At 39.6% G+C, this 17,060-nt stretch overlaps 1 protein-coding gene and 1 long non-coding RNA gene across 2 annotated transcripts in view; both read left to right on the top strand.

The window, feature by feature from the left end:
* The window catches only part of LOC136058636 (uncharacterized), a 418,135-nt gene that overhangs the window by 219,917 nt on the left and 181,158 nt on the right, over positions 1-17,060 (top strand). The gene's annotated exons all lie outside the window — the stretch shown is intronic.
* TMEM106B (transmembrane protein 106B) lies at positions 3,938-15,888 on the top strand. The gene is made up of 8 exons (XM_065752261.1): positions 3,938-4,024; positions 6,877-7,098; positions 10,060-10,123; positions 11,006-11,165; positions 11,925-12,065; positions 12,155-12,204; positions 13,719-13,772; positions 14,154-15,888. Exons 2-8 carry the CDS (start codon positions 6,879-6,881, stop codon positions 14,290-14,292), a joined length of 828 nt encoding a protein of 275 aa, XP_065608333.1. The 5' UTR covers positions 3,938-4,024; positions 6,877-6,878; the 3' UTR covers positions 14,293-15,888.

Genomic DNA, 17,060 nt, shown 5'->3' with positions numbered 1-17,060 from the left:
GGACCAAATTAAGACAGTGGAATTTTTTGATCTTCGTATTTTTAATTCTTAACATTCAGTACAGCCACAGCTGTACTAGGGTGTAGTGACTGGTATGTTGCTGATCAAATAACAGGAGGAGCCATGAATTCTATTGTTCTGTGCCTGGAGTAGGGTTGCCTCAGATTACATACACCTACATGTGCATTGCAACTATTGTATAGCTCAGTTTGATGTATCCTGGGATTAGGATGATTTATGAACAAAATAAGACTGTTGCCTTCGTAATAAATCAAGGGCAAAATCAATAAAAATTGTAGCTGTTTTTAATTTTTATCAGGATAACTTAAACCTCACTTTCCTGAGTTTTTCAAAAAGAAAATCGGAGTAAAGGGTATCACCATTTTCTCTTGGGTGTCATGATGAGCAGGTGATAGAAGTCTAAAAAAATTACTCCTGTGGCTGATAGAGATGGAGGAAGAAAGCAGTCCACAAAGGCAGCTGTAACAGTTCTGCAAAGCCTGATTTGCCTTAGATAAACTGGTGGTTACAAGCTTTCTTAAGTGCTGTCTCTCCTATCACCAACTGGTCAGTACCCACACTCTCCCACATCGCCGCTTTATATTCTAGATTAGATAGAAATCACTGCTTTTATGTTGCTTCTTATTTATTTATTTATTTGTTTATTTATTTTATTTTTATGGGTTTTGGCTGCTTAGGTCCTTTGGGTTTCATTTGATTTTTGCGGAGGTTAGGATACAGGTTGGAGATAAAAACGGAGTTAAAATGCCATATCTAGCTCAGCATTCAGATAGCATGCCACGCATTTTCAGGCTGGCAGGCTGTATGAAAACAAAATCTATGCAATCACTCAGTAACTTTGAAGGTGTGTGACAGTTTCAGCTGAGTCTGAGAGATAAGGAAGTTTATACAAATTTTGTAAAGATAGATAACCAAGCAGAAGAGAGACAAGGGACTGAATGTTTGGAAGTCAATGTGTAATAACTTTCTATCCAGTAAGGAAACTTATATCAAATTCTCTTTGTGAATGTGGCAGTGTGCATGCTACTGTCAGAATACTCTGCAGGAAAAGATGCGAGGTGTATGCAGTTATTTTGTTATAATTTGGGTAAATACTCCTCTGAGAGGTAAATGAGACTGCACTAGCTTCAGTGCTCACCAAACTAGTAGCTTATATTTCTGATGGGTGAAATAAATGCTATTAGTATGAAATTTCTTTGGATAAGCAATGTGATGGGGTTGAAGAACTAAAATTAATTTGTTTCTCATACATCTGAGGTCATGCAGGTATGCACTGGGAGCCTGCACACTGCTGCAGTTGACTGCTCTAGAGATTGTTAATTCCAGCTCTTGCAAGAGCTTGACTCACTTGTCAAATCCCTGCCACTAAACTCCACTTGTAAGCTGATTCATCACCTGGATTTCCTTACTGATGTGCTACTAGAAGTATAAAATGCACCTGGTTAGTGATCTGTGAGAACCAAGAGTGCATGCAGCTGTCCAATAACTCAGTTCAAAGGTGATCTCATATTCTCTGTTCCTGTCATTTGATTGTTGCCATTTCATACCCCTCACAGTGCCATTCATGCTGTACACCACTTGCCTATCACGCGTTTTAATCCCATTAATTTATGTATCTGTGTTTAAGCATGCAATCCCAATCAGTGGTAGTTAGCAAAATCCAATCAGTTTCAGGAACTGGCAATACTGGATGCTGTACAGTGTAAAATGTATAAAATACCCCTTCTATAACCACAGGTATTTTGTTTCAATCAGTCCAAGCTCAGTGGCCCACTTCAGTAACACTTTCAAGTATCTCTTCTCACATTTCAGTAATTTAATGTGTACAACTTGTTATCAGTAATACCACATACTTCTCATATTTTTCAAACTTGCATAGTGAGTGTGAGACTTTACAGGGCCTTCATATTATTGCTTACTCTCAGTTCTTATTGCATTAATTTAGCCTACAACAAATGAGGAGAGGAGAGGAGGAAAAGGCAAGGCCTCTTCACGTATCAAAGCTACAGAAGGAAAGGCTATGGCAGTTTGGAATCCTCATTAATACAAAACAATCTACTGTTTAAAATAACAGACTCAAAATCTCCTGCAGATTTCAGCTGCTGGAACCTATCACGGAAAGAGAAACAGTGTCTCAGACAACCACATAACATCCTGACCCGCATTTGACCTTCTAGATTAGTTTCAGAGTTGGATGAAAGCTGCTGCAATCAAAGGTGTAAAAATGTAATTCGATCCAAGACTGTACTGTATTTCAAATTTGCTAAGAGAATAAATTTTTATTGAGATACTTTGTCAGACTAAATAACTCTGAGTAGTTGAAATTCAGTGTGACTTCTTTCCAAAGCCATTCCAAAAACCTTTCTGTTATACTTACTTCTCACGTCTCCTGTCGTATAATGAGTTAGATCAATGCGTCTGACTGACATTATTGTCTGATACTATTCAAAAGGTAAAGGCTGTGTTTTCATTTCCTGTTTGGATAGCTGTAAACTGATACTGTTTGATGTGGATCAATATAAACTTGAGACAGAACCAGAAGTCAATATCCAGTGAAGCCAGTAGCCAGGCTTACGAAATTCACATCATGTGAAATTTGCTGCTGAACATGTCATGTTCATATAGGTTCCAAACAAGCCAGGGCTCTGTTCTAAGATTCTTCAATATAATTTTGTATTTAGGAACCCCACAGAGTACCATGGTCACCCATACTGCACTGGCAGCATTGATGGGGACTTCAGGAACCTTGAAGACTGGCAGAAGTCTTGGCTGAAGGTCTACAAGAGGGACAAGGACCATGACATGGCAGCTCTGCCACTACTTTCAGATGCTTGACCATGCCTGATTGCAGAGGTGGAATCACCAGCAAGCCGCACACAGGCCTCTCCTTTACACAAATTGGCTAATCAGGAGTGAGGATGATTGCTAAACAAGACCTTTTTAACTAACAGAAAACACCAGGAAGTTCCAAGGATAAAGAAAACAAACAGGGTGACATTGGCTCAGGTGAAGATATGTGCAAACCCATTTTTTTCTGAGCAATTTTGCAGGTAAATTGTTTTCTTTGTCTATTCTTTCCTGGACACAGAGCCCAACATGAGCGATACTGCCAGCACAGCTCATATCTGCAGCAGCTCTGGACAGGTCCTGGAGACCATGTGCCCCATCCCAGCATCCAGAGCAGCCTGGAACCATGCCTTGTCCTCATGCTCACCCCATGCTGTCACAATGATGACTTCCTTGAAGTCCACCCTTATGCTTGCTCTTGGACTTTGGTACGTGGCCTCCTCCAGGCTTTCCCTCCCACAGCCTCAGGCCTGATCCATTTCTGCTGTCAGCCCAAGGCTCCCAAGCTGGGCTGCACTCCTCCAAACTCCTTCATCCCCAGCTGTACCCCACTGCAAAGCCTCGTGTCCCTTGGCTGCCCCACACCCCTCGCACGGTCTGCCTGGGCAGCCATTTCACAGCCCAGCTGCCGGCACACAGGGAGAGAGCAAGCAACAACCTTAAGCTCATCCCATTCCAATATGCTTTGTATTGCTCCGGCAAAACGCTTGGAAAACATCACGCTGCTCATGCCCCGAACACACAAGTGTTGTGCAAGATCCTTATACAACGCGATGAATTACAGAACCAAATGGCCGCCTCTGACAGAGGCACGGTGCCTATTTATTGCTGTCTACACGCCGGCCTGTCACAGCACAGCACTTGGTTTCCACAGGAGCGCAGTGGGGTAATTCACCCCCCACTGCCACCGACCAAACAGGGAAGAGAAAACAATGGCAGTGCCTACAAGAAGCAAGCACAGTCCCTTGCCCTGCACTGCCCGCAGCAGCGCGCAGCGGCCGCCAAACAAGCGCTCCCCGCCCGCAGCAGCACCGCCCCCCGCGCCTGCGCACGGCCCGGATCCGGCTTCAGGGCCGGGGAAGCAGCGTCGCGCTAGGAGCCTTTGGCCCTGCTATCCCCTGGTGCTTGGCGCAGCCCGGCCCGGCCCTCCGAGCAGGTGGGGACGGGGGCAGCCGGAGGGCGGCCGGGCCTGGGGCGGGAGCCGAGCAGAAGGCGGCCTGGGGCTTCTGCGGCCCAGCCGGGGGCGGTCGGAGAGCTGCGGCGGTGCGGTGCGGTGCGGTGCGGGCGGACCCGCGGTGTTTGGCCGAGCTGCCCCAGGCCGCTCTGCGCTGAGCACCGGTCAGGGCTGAAGGGGGGCCCGGCTCGCTGTGTTAACGAGAGCAGCCGGCTGCAGAGCGTGGCGGTGTCGGGAAGGGGCTTGGCTTGCTGATTCCTTTTTGGAAACGCCGGTCTTGCGAAGGGCTCTTTGTCACTAAGAGTTGGTGGGAGGCTGTGCCTACGCGGAGCGTGTTTGTGAGTGCCAAGTCATTGCCGTGCCTCTCGTCGGTGTTTTGATTGCTAGCAGTGATTCAGCCACAGCTGATGGATCCACGGAGAATTGCCATGCTTAGGAGCCTTGTTTGGTTATGAAAAATAAGTAGGTTTCAAACCTCAACTTTATGTGCTTGCATATACAGTGTAGCAATGACATCCAGAGTCCTTTGGAGAGCTACAGCAATTGAGTCAAAGTCTGTAAGACTTCACCAAGCTCAGAAACTAAAAGGGGGTGTTGAAAATGTTATGCATAGCTCAGGATGTGGTTGTTTTATTTGCTTCACACTGTTTGGGTTTTGTCGGTGTTATGTTCTGTGGTGTGAGAATGTCTGCTATGTGAAGGGGGAAGTCTTACTTGAGACCACCTTATCATGACTTTGTTTTTTAATTTACAAAGCTCTCTCTTGACAAACTCTGAATTCAAGGGAGATTTACAGAAGTTTAAGGAGACTGGAGTTTATGCATCAGTTTCAAGGGGAGAGGCTGGGTCCCAGCACAGCTCTTAAGAAAAGAAAGTAGGGTGTGAGAATTTGTTGACAGTGCAGAAGCTGTCAGATACCAAGATAACTCCTTCTCAGAACTGTTGTCTGACATACAAGCACTGGATAAAAGAACAAGGTGTTCTTAAGTGTTGGTCAGATGTTGTAAGGTTCAGTGCTCCTTGTGTGGTTGGAGAGTGGTGAAGAGAACACGCTGGAGGAATGCGTTTCACTTGAAATTGCCAGTTTTCTCATCTGCAAACTGGGATATTAATTTCCTAAATCACTGGTGGTAGAAAAAGGCTATTAAATTCTAATTATTGAAGCTTGTGTGCTTGGCATTGAAGGATACATCTGCATTACTGTTTTAATTCAAATCAAGGGTGTGAAATGAATTTTCAGCTATCTTTGCTTGCTGCACTTCAGTTCACATCATGGTGTGATCAGAAAGTGTGTGAACTCTCTTCCTGTTGAAAAAAGCTAAAAGTAGATTATGTGCTTCAGTTGCTAATGGCTGTTCAGTCTCAGCTAGAGCTGGTATGAAATAAAACTCACAAAATCGTGTATATTGGATGCTGGATCCTCAACAACTGTTTTTAATTCTACGTTGTTTTTATTGTTCTATCTTTGCTTGTTTATGTTGGCATAGCCTGTCTCCCATTAGTAGAATAGGTAAATTGAACGAGGTAATGCAGCAGGACCAGGGACTGATCTACACATGTGGCAGCTGTTACCTAAGCTGCAGGACTTGAGTTCTGTGGCAAAAAGGCTATAGGTCAGCTACAGGGATAATAGGAAGCAAAACCGTGCATGGAATAACTTCAACTGCTTTTTCAGAAGGCTTTTTTCAATAGCTCAGTAGTTTCAATTTTCACTTTGATAATTTCTATTACACTGAATGGCTCCCTCAACTTAGGATGTTTCAAAATTGCTGTAGTAACAGAAGGATAAGTAGTTTTCCTTCTGTATGGGTTTTATTACTCTTATAATAAAAAATAATAAAATATCATGTGTTTGCTGAAGCAGTAACTGGGACCTGCTGCCAGTAACTCAATTACATTTCTCCTCCTACGTTCACCTAGCTTTTGTGGCACTGCAATGCATTAATGCTGGGCTTATGTTACTATCACTGTAGTTTAGATCTTTTTCTGTCTGAAGTAATTGAAGTAGTCTGACTTGCATTGATCTTTTGATCTTGTGCTTCCTCTCTTGGTGAGCCAGTGTGATTATTACTAGCAAAAATTCCAATTGCAGTGGAAAAAACAAAGTTCTGCCTACTTGCTCTAAATCTCCTTGTTCTCCAAGACATCAGTGAACTGTGTGCTTAGTGTTTCTCTTGGGTAGTTATAAGAGGTTACAGGGTTTAAGCTGGACAGCTGACTACCATTCCTGGACAGATGTGTATATATATTTATTTTCTCTGAGTTGTTCTAAACCTGTTGCAAATTAGAAAGATTGCCACTTCTGCCACTTCATTGTGGCTTTTGGTTTCAAGTATTTTGTGGTAGTTCCAGTGGCGTGGCTGAAGAGGTACATTTGTGAGAAAATTATGAAGTTCACATAGGTAGCACAAACTGTTTTTGTGATGAGTATTTTACCAGGCTTTTAGAAATGCTACATATTAACAGCATTAACCCACTTTCTTCCCCTTGGTTTTACTGTAAATCAATCCTCTTTTGCGTTAAAATCAGTAAAACGTCTGAAGATCTATCTTTCTAGCCTGGAGATTGCTAGCTGACTCTGTGTTCTCAGAACACGTTTGCCCTAAAAAGCCTTTTAGAATTGGCTCAGTTGCGTGTGCAGATTCTGCTGAACATTATGAGCCTGGTTTCTGGAGCATGTTAAGTCCTGAAATTATTGCATAGAGATCAATGTGTCCTGTGGCATTTTTTCTGATGCTGCTTAACTGCTGTATCTTGTTGTCAGCAGAAGGTTATTCTGCCTTGGGAGCCTCTCATCCACCCTAGTTTAACCTTTCCTTTGCCTTTTATTTTAGAAATGGGGAAATCTCTTTCTCACCTACCAATACACACGTGTAAGGAAGATGGCTATGATGGAGGTACAGTGTCGGATAATATGAGGAATGGGTTAGTTCACTCAGAATCGCACAATGAGGATGGCAGATGTGGGGATGTGTCACAGTTTCCATATGTGGAATTCACAGGAAGGGACAGTGTCACTTGTCCTACCTGCCAGGGAACGGGAAGAATTCCACGAGGTAAGTTCCCTTTGTTTCTTTCTTTTTAAGCCATAAATTTACCTCGTAGATGCGTGCAGTAGTAACTATAATAAGCCATAGCAAATAACTCCCTAGTGAAGATATTTTGTAGTCATCTTCTTTTTAGCACTAGGCATTTTAGTGTTATCACCCTGTGTGAATGAAATGTATATCTAATCAACTTTGACTACCACCTGCTATAGCTCTTTCCCTGTCAAAGCAATGCAGTATGCCTTGCTTCTCAGCTTTAATCTCTAGTTCTTGCAGGTTGACTTTGCTGAGCTTTTATTTTTTAACAATTAGTAAGTAACAATTGTAAACTATTTGAAGCAATACACAATGTTGTTTTCAATACTTGCAATTGCTTCTACATGTAGATATCATTAGACATGTGGAGAAGAGTGTAGACCTGAATAAATTAAAGCTGATCTGATGTTTTAATGTAAAAAAAAAAATCAGAATTAATAAAAATGAGGTTATTTATGGCAAAACTTGTGAGGAACAATGCAGTCTTGCCCCTCCCTTACTTGCCAGTTGTATTGGCATAAGGGCAGCAGGACAGTGGAGGTATAAGCTGTGTGACAGTTTTAGAACAAGTAGCACTTCTGAAAACAGGTGGTTGTGTGTGCAGAGTTAGTAGTTAATACTCACCCAAAACATGACCTAATAAGGAGTGCTATTGTTCTAACTTGGAGGAGAATTGCCTGCTTCTTAAAGTTGTGTACTGAATACCAAATCTCAGGAACTTGTTTGAAAAATGTGTTCTAAAACATGACATGTTTTTCCAGGCTGGTTGGTATGCCTGGGGCATCCCTTGGTTTTGCATTGCAGAAAAAGAATGCTTTCAGTACAGATGTATTTTAAACAAAAATGCTGAGATGTCAAGTTTTTCAACACTTGAGCAACTGGTTTGACAGGTGAATCCTGTGCATGTCAAACATCATCCAGAGTCATAACTTACTTGAAGCCACAGCTTCAGGTTATCATTTGGAGAAGCTCCGTCTGTAGGATTTTGATAGGCAAGGTACTGTTTGGGTTTTTTTTTTTTTTTAAGAGCATCTGGGAGATTAAAATCTTGGTTTGTTGTATACCAGGGAGAAATTGAAAGCTTTACAGCACTTTTCCCTGATTGTACATAGCTACTTTTTTTGCCATCGCTGTTTTCAGTGCCCTGCACTTTGCTTATGTTCCCTTTGTCCCACGCTGGGCATGGAAGGCACACACATTCTCTGGCTGCTGCAGGAAGGAGTACGTTGCACCTTTGCCTTTGTGACTGATGATTTTGTTTACTTGCTGCCTTCATTCTTTACTTTCCATTGAATAAAATATTCTGCTCTATTACAATTCCTTCCTGTGTGATAATCCTTCTGTATAGCTATTTAGAAATTGACCTTTTAAGGGAAAATGCAGGGTATCAGAAACTGCATTCACCACTCTCTCCTGCACAGTGTACTGAGGCACGGCCTTGTGCCTTTACCAGTGGGAGGAGCTGATGGAAGGCTTTGTTTTTGTTAGAACTCTTATCCAGAATTATCCAGAATAGTCATAACATTGGTTGTAAAAGCTCAAAGAACTGGTTTTAACTTGCAACTTGGGCAAACTGACTGCTGTACAGAGATGATGCGGCATAGATACATGTGGTGCTGTTGGGTTAAGTTTTCATATAGTTCACAAATAACTTTCTCCCTTGGAGGGAAGTGTTGGGGCACAGGATATTTAAACAGCAGCAAATAATCAGAAGGGATTTATGTAGTAGCTGTTAAATGTTATGCAACAGTGTATTCTTTGAGTCCTTCCTAATCCTTCAAATAGGAAGCACGGTGAAGTTATGCAACAAAAATTATCTTAACTAAAAGACTGCGGAGAAGTAAGTTTGTTTGCTTCCTTATTTGAAATATTTGATAATGCCATTGGCAAGTTTTTTTACTCATTGTAGTGCAAGGAAAAATTCTACAATAGTGGGATTTCTGTGTTCAAAAGGTTATTTCTTTAGCTGGAAGATTTTTGGATACAAACCGTATAATTTATTAAACTTCTGACAATATTATAAGTGCTTGTTTTTCATAAATTTTAGTCAAATAGCTTGATTAAAACTGGAACTTCAAATGGGGTATTGAAATAAATAAGACTATTGTTTTAATTATTCCTCAGTTTTAAGAAAAAAACCATATTTGGGTTTTATCAAGGGAGAGATGAGAAATTTAAGCATTCTCTGAATCACTGTGTGGCTAGTATGGAAGACTGCAGTATGGACTGTGATGATTATTCTGCTCAGTACTCACGTGAAATTGCATTTTGGTACTTGGGCAGCTTTAACTTTTCAGTACAAGGTCACTGAACTGAAAATCTGTTTTAAACTGCATGCTTAGGAAAGGCTCAGCTTTGTGATTCAGGTTGAAATCACTTCTGCGTGATTTGCTAAGTGATAGTGCTGGTCAAATTCTACACGTGTCTGCAAATGCAGATCAGAGTTTGTAGGCTTCTGTACTGGTATAGATGAATCTCAGTTACATCTTCTTTTATGGGAAATCACAAAATACATAAAGATAGATGTAATCCATGTGTTTTTCAATAGATCCTCTGTGCTTGTGTTCTTGGTTCCTGACTTTGCACAATCTAACAGAGAGAGCTGAAACCTGGCACCATTTGCTAGAGAGAGAGAAGGAAGTGCCAGAGGTGCTTTGCCTTCTGTGCATGAGTGCAGCACAGAGGCAGATTTTAATGTTGTTTTAGTGTTCATCAGCTTTGTGGGTTTTTTTTTCCTCTTGGTGTTGGTGTCTACTCTTATTTCAGAAAGTGGTATGGGTACAGGTGCTACAGCAATGTTCTGCTTGAGCCATTAAATGGAATGTGAATGCTCATCCTTACTGCTATGAAGTTGTGAAGGCCACTCCTTGTTTGAAGTAATAACAAAAGTAATGACTTTTTGTTTAAATTCTGAAACAGTGTTTTTATTTCTAGGGCAGGAAAACCAGCTGGTAGCATTAATTCCATACAGTGATCAGAGACTAAGGCCAAGAAGAACGTAAGTTAATAGTTATGATACATGAATCTACATTATTCACATTCTCTTCTAGCATTTTATGGGAGAGAGTGGTTTTGCTTGATTCTTCTTATCACTGGATATTTGTTTTCTTGCGTTTGGTATTGAAAGAACTGTGCTTGTACTATCAGCCTTCACTCCTAGCTCTTGGGAGGGTTGTTCAGTAATAGGTGTGTGCACAGTCATCAAACTGTGTCTTGTAAAGTTGGTAATGTTGTGTGATGTCTTCATGTCAGTGTTTATCATGTCACCAGTTCCTTTGGTGTTCTGACTTTGAAAAAACTGCAGCTGATACAGAGCCTTTTGTGTATTTTTATTGCTTGAAGTCCCTTCCTCCTGTTGTGTTAGGTTAACTGCAGATTTGCAGTTTCATAGCAGGATTCTAAGATATTCCCTACGCTTTCCCAGAAAGTGGTGGGGGTTTTTTTGTTTTTTTTTTTTTTGACAAAGATCTCAAGTGTTATTCTTGGTATGTTTTGGTACAAGCACAGTGTGCTAAAGATTCCTGCAGAATGAGGTAGGTTCTACTATAAATAAGCTTTAAAGGAAGTGCTTCTGTCTTAAAGCAGATGAACATTTTCCTCCACTGTTTATTTCAAATTTGTGAATGTTGAGATAACCACATGTTTTGAGACTTATACTCTTGTATTTATATTAGAAAATAATCTCTTATTTGTGACGTGGGATGAAGTACAGCATGATTTCCCCTCTTATCCTCCCCTTTGGAGATTAGGGGAAGTTGGAAACGGGCTGAACTTAGTTGTATTGTTTAGTCATGTTCCTTATCACTAGAACAAGAAGAGTGGTGTTATTTTCTTCTAATGTGCTTTTAACTCTAAAATGTGCTTTTCTTTTTTCCCACAGAGAGCTCTATGTGACTGCTTCTGTAGTTGTATGTCTCCTACTTTCTGGACTGGGTGTGTTTTTCTTGTTTCCTCGCTCAGTCGGTGTTGAATACATTGGTGTGAAGTCAGTTTATGTCAACTATGAGCAGGGCAGACGTATAATATATTTAAATATTACGGTAAGACTGTCCATCTGTTTGGATGTTTGCAATATGTGCAATGAGAGATGCTTCTAGGGCAGTTTAATATACATGGAAATTGTGGGCTACCTGGTGAACTTAGTGCCTTAAGAAATACCAGCACATACAATGAGCGTTTTGAGAAATGTAACTGGAATTGCTGTGACTGTTTCCTATAGCTGTAGCTAATAAAGCTGTAGTTGTAGGCTACCACTGAGTCTTCTGATTTCATGTATACTGTCACTTTGATGTTCCTTTGGTTATATTGGGAATATGGGTGATATATGGATACAGGAATGCCATTTGGCAGCTCGTATTGTACATCTGTCAAAACTGATGTTGAAGAAAAAGTTTTGAGGTGGGTAGGAAATAATTTAAGGAGTTCTTTCAATACAGTTTTGATGGAATTCTTCATGAGTGTCTTTAAATGAAACAAAGTAGATATGGAGGAAAGGTCCTGAAATTGTTAAATTTAATGGAGATAACTGAGAATAGAATGAAGGTCAGTATTTGTAGGAGAAGGAGGTCATCAGTGGAGTTGTGAAGCTGGGAAGTGCAAACTTCTGCAGCAGTACCCCTGAGAAGGGGCTTGAGTGTTGTTTCCCTTCTACCTCACCCCAAGAAAGCCTCAGAAGTCAGGAGAGTATGCTTGCATAATTTCAGATATTGCTTTATACATAAGTTTAAAAATGTATGCTCCTTGAGGTAAAAAGAATGAGAAGTTCAAGTTTTTTGTTTGCTTCTTTTTGTTATTTACAGAACACACTAAATATAACAAACAACAACTATTATTCTGTTGAAGTAGCAAACATCACAGCCCAAGTTCAGTTTTCAAAAACAGTTATTGGCAAAGCACGACTAAACAACATCACCAACATTGGTCCTCTGGATATGAAACAGGTAAATAGGATGGGCTTTTGAATTTGGGTATATGTTAATCATATCTAACTGTGCTCAGTTGATTTTTTTTTTTTCTATTACTTTTTTAGATTGACTATATGGTGCCCACAGTGATACAAGATGAAATGAGCTACATGTTGTAAGCATATCAGCCTCTAAATATATGTCTGTGTCTTGGTAAAAGTTGTGATGGTGCTCAGAGCTAAAATATGTTTACAGAGATTTGCCTTTTTTTTTTTTTTTTGCATGAATTTAATAGTACTGGAAAAAAACATTTTTGTTGGTTTCATATACTGACCAGCTGTACGTGGCTCAGGACTTTGAATGGTATCTCTATTTCAGCTATAATTTAGGCCTTGGTACTAGCATAGGCTGGGTGCTTCAGGAGTGGGAACATAAATATCCTCCTGTAATACATTCACTAATCAGTTTCCCATAAATTACTGTTGTAGAGGAATCGTGTATTTAATTTTATACAAGTTAGAGTCTAACTCTTATTTTTGATGCTTCAGAACACATGGTGGTAAGCAATATTTATAAGCCTGTATTTAAACTTTAAGCTGTTTTTGTTCATAGCTTGAAAGCTTGATATATCTTGATAACAATACCAAGTATTGAGTTAATTTCAGCACAGGAGAACTTTCTGTTCAGTCTGGGCTCTTAACTGTTGAGGCTTTGATGATATGTACAGTTGTGGATGGCAGCCCTTTTGAGTGGGAAGCTATAAGAGAACCTTACAGCTTTGAAGAGTTGGAATAAGTTGAAACAGGTTTGAGGCAGGGATGTGGAGGCTAACTTCAAACAAATATAAAGCATTGTATTTCTGTCACCTCTTAAAGATGTGCTAGTAGTTATAAGTTCCTGAATCTTGTGGATCTGCTCGCCCTCTGAATGCTTCTTCTGTAGTCTGTACTTTTGCTTTAACTTCAGTAATGCTATGAGAGTTTTGCAGCAGTTCTTGAAGCTGAATTTCAAGAGGTGGCTTCTGTAACTGTTACATAGGTACAGCTCAGAAAATAAAGTCTGTAAAGTTTATATTTTAAGAAAACAATATCTGATGTTGCAATCTGCAAAGATCACTTTGCATAGTAGAGAAGTGAATTATTGTAAGAAGACATTGGGGATTTTCTAAGTTGGTGATATTTTTGGAGCTAGTATAAACCCTCAGGATGTTTTTTAATAGAAATTGCTGATCTTACATGAAAGTCTACTGAAGCTAGAATAACAATCTTTTGTGTTGAAACTTCCTCTTTATGTTTAAATCCAGTCATGTGAAATGAAATTGCAGCAAATGATGCTGCATGTGCTTTTATAGTAGAGTTCTTCACCAAGGAAGACATGATGTGATGTAGTTCTTCAGATTGGCTTGTAGCTTCTGAAAGACAAAGTGGATGTTGTTTCACAAGACATTTTTGTTGGCAAGCATTGCATGCAAGCAAGCACATGTGAACATACTTGTAAAAGCAGGACTGTGTATATAAATAGACCTAGATTGAGTACATGCTCATGGACAGTGCAAGTGCTTTAGCTGTCATTATTATGACTCTACAGACTGTGTGTACAGACAGTGGAATTTCTGGTTGAAACAACAATTCTTGATAACTGTTTATAAGAGTTTGATGTAAATCTAATAGCTGTTTGTTTTTTTTGCAGTGACTTCTGTACTTTAGCATCAATCAAAGTGCATAACATAGTAGTGATGATGCAGTAAGTATGGAAATTTCCTATTCGTTGGCAACAATTCTAAAGCCGTGTAGTCCTCACTGAAACGTTATTCAGAAGTGTTTCATTCTGTTGCCTATGTATCTTAGATAAAATGAAATCAATTTACTTCCTAGTGTAGTGTCCTTAGTTTTTTTGTTCTAGTGTTCTTAGTTCTGAATAGAACTCAGCTTAGGGGACACTTTTTTTATCCTACGGTGAAAATCTGTAGCTTGTGTAAACTGGTATTATTTTTAACTTTATTTAAAACTTTGTTCCTAACATTGTGTTTTGTTCAGAAACCTCTTTAAAAACTTAGTGTCTTTAGAATAGGGAACTCTGTAGCTCTTTACTAAACAACCATCTCTTTTGTTCTGTGTTTTTAAGAGTGACAGTGACAACTTCTTACTTGGGCCACTCTGAGCAAATATCTCGAGAGAAATACCAGTATGTGGACTGTGGAGGAAACACAACCTACCAGCTGGGCCAGTCAGAATATTTAAATGTACTTCAGCCTCCACAGTAAAAGCACCTGTTGGTTAGTGTGGAATGACTCTTCTTGATGCTTGAAGAATCCTTTAAATAGGACTGGTACTTTGTAAAGGAGAGAATACATGCATGTAATGCATAAGAAACCTGGTGGCCTGTTCACTTTAATTGCAAGGAGAGAAAAGGTTCAAAATGTATATAGATGCACTTGTTAAATGTTGTGTTTTCCCCTTCTGTTTGCTTTCTATTACTGTAAACACTTCTGTCAAGTTGTGTGGTTGGAGGGAGAGGGGGAATTACAGATTCCTGAGCTGAATTGGGACCTTTCTTTACAGTGTGGTATATCAATTTAGAGTAACTGTGTATTTGTCTGTTCAGGTGAAACGTGTCACTAATGAGCATTTTAGAAGAATTGATACTCATAACTTTTAAGTTTATATTTTCATTTCTTGGAATTTGACTCTTCAGACTTGCAGTGTAACTACTTAGGTAACAAGATTGCTTTGAGGGACCTGGGTGTGAAAATGGTATTAGTAAACCAGTGGCAGTATTTCTTTGGTTTGGGATTCTACTTTTCATTTGCTATACTTGATCAGAAGTGCCACGCAGTCTGTGAAAGCCAGGAAAGCTCTCATGGAGGACACTATACTTGAATGTGCAACTTCAAGAATGTGGCATCTTCTTGTTCATGTTGCTCCCCTGCCATCTCTGGGATGTTATAAGGAGAATGTATGTTGCCAGGTTTAAAACAAAGTTTAAAAAAAAAAAAAATCCCCACCAAAATCACTGCTGACAAAGGAAAAATTCAAGACTGGAAAATGAAGGAGTTAAGACTTTAATGGTGTCATTCCATTTTTTGTTTCTCAATTAAACTTTTGAGTCCAGCTATTAAAATCAGAATTGTGTAGTTAGGTACTAAGCAGAAAGCTGTTTGAGCGTGGCTTTGGGCAACTTGATGTAAGCCTTCAGCATTTGTATAGTTTTGATATACTGTATATCTAAGCTACTTGTCAGTGCTGATACCTTGGGGTATGTGTATGCAGTGCACAGTCTCAGTAAGCAGTGCAGTAGTTACCTGAGTCTCCTGAGTGCTCATAGTTCACATCACTTGTGAAAGTTAGGATAAAACAACTCCTTCTGAAAGAATAAATGCTAACTTAGAACAAAACTAATAAAGAATAGGTTAATTGGTTTAGTTTGCACAATGAGGATTTCTGGGGTTTCTATCAAATGCAGTAATTGTCAATTTCAGGTTCATGGTTGCTTGACTTCTGAAAACCGACTGTTCTAAGGGCTAGGTGCAAAATGTTTTAATTAACTGGATCAGGATTGTTTTAATTCTGAATTAGGTAAGATGAAGCTGTAAGAAAGTGCATTTGAGGCATTACATTGTAATGAATACTAAATTTTTGAAATGTTGTGGTTTTTATGCTGCCCATCACCTGGAAATAAGCTATATAAAATGAATTAGCAATAAACACTATGGAAAAAGGCTACTGAGTAACTTCTTGCAACTCATGATCCTTCGTGCCACAGTAATTTGGTGTAGTTACGTGTCTGTATTATTCTTCATCGGTGTTCTTTAGGTGGACCCAAAGGAGGTGGTGGGGAAAATCAATTAGGTAAGACTGATTTATTTATTTTTTAAGGGGGAGAAAAATAAAAGTAACTGTATGGGGAAAAAACAAACAAACCCTGTCTGAATGCAGTGAGCACTTATCCCAAATTACTATGGAAAATCCAACAATTGTATTGGAACATAAACTGCCACTTTCCTATAGTTTTTGATAGGACTCAAATGTTGAGTTTTAGTTTAGAAGAACTTCTGTACTGGAATAATTGGCTCTGCTGATCTGCTGTAGTTATGTTTTGAAAGTTAGATACGAGAATAAGCACTTAAACATCTTCATTATGTCTTGTAATCACTAGGCAAACAAGTTCTCAACTGGCTCTCCTAGTCTTCCTAGACTGTGGATCAGGTTCAGTGTTGTGGATGATACAACACATGCAGAAACTGGTCTGACAGTCTGACAAGATCCAGCTGATAACTCAGGAACAAGCTAGAAGGGAGCTGGCTAGAAGCAGAGAAGTAACATCTAGTATTTTATCTGATGTGGAAGGATTCATTTCTGTTGGAGCATATGGGAAGAAGTCTGTTTTAAACCATGTCATATCTGAAGTCAAGCAGTAAGCAGTATTGTTTCCTCAATGCACAAATATTTAAGCCTTGAGTTTGTTGTATGTATTTTTTTTCTTATTAAATTTTGAAGTACTAAAAAAAGAAAACAGCCTTAGGTGGAGATTTATTATACAACCAAGGTTTTATTCAAAGGAGAGAAAATAATCTAAAATTCCTGTATGGCACAGTTATGTACTTACTTGGTCACAGTAGGTAGATTAGGTCAAAGTAGCAGATGCTGCTTGGATGGGCATGTGTTTAGGGATTTTTTTGCTTGCTTATGTGGTGTTGTGACACAACTCAGACTGACATTTGAAAAAGTTTGGCAGACGTGCTGAGCAAAATATATACTTAATCTGTGCATCTCCCACAGCTTAAAATGCTCTGTGTTGCCTACTTTAAAATAAAAAATGGGGAGTGGGATTACTCTTTCCATGGTTTTGGGGGGGAGAATTATTATTTTTAATATCTGTTTATCACCTGGGATACCTAATAAATGTACATTTTAACACTATTAATTTGTGGTGGGATCGCTTAATGACGAAGAGCTCTTACCTGGAAGTAGAGTCTGGTAGTATTGATGCATCTTTGCATTGTCAGCTACAGGAGCATCAGAAATATGTTAC

This window comes from Cyrtonyx montezumae, unplaced genomic scaffold (assembly GCF_038088225.1).
Source record: "Cyrtonyx montezumae isolate F1298 unplaced genomic scaffold, pur_monq_1.0 scaffold_8, whole genome shotgun sequence".
Taxonomy (NCBI): Eukaryota; Metazoa; Chordata; class Aves; order Galliformes; family Odontophoridae; genus Cyrtonyx; species Cyrtonyx montezumae.
This window is presented reverse-complemented; position numbering and strand designations above follow the sequence as displayed.

What these genes read in the sequence shown, in the direction of transcription:
- TMEM106B (XM_065752261.1), top strand. Translation starts at nt 6,879, where the DNA reads ATGGGGAAATCTCTTTCTCACCTACCAATACACACGTGTAAGGAAGAT. An exon ending in TAATATATTTAAATATTACG is followed by an intron (nt 11,166 to 11,924) that starts GTAAGACTGTCC and finishes TGTTATTTACAG; the next exon opens with AACACACTAAATATAACAAA. An exon ending in AACATAGTAGTGATGATGCA is followed by an intron (nt 13,773 to 14,153) that starts GTAAGTATGGAA and finishes TGTGTTTTTAAG; the next exon opens with AGTGACAGTGACAACTTCTT.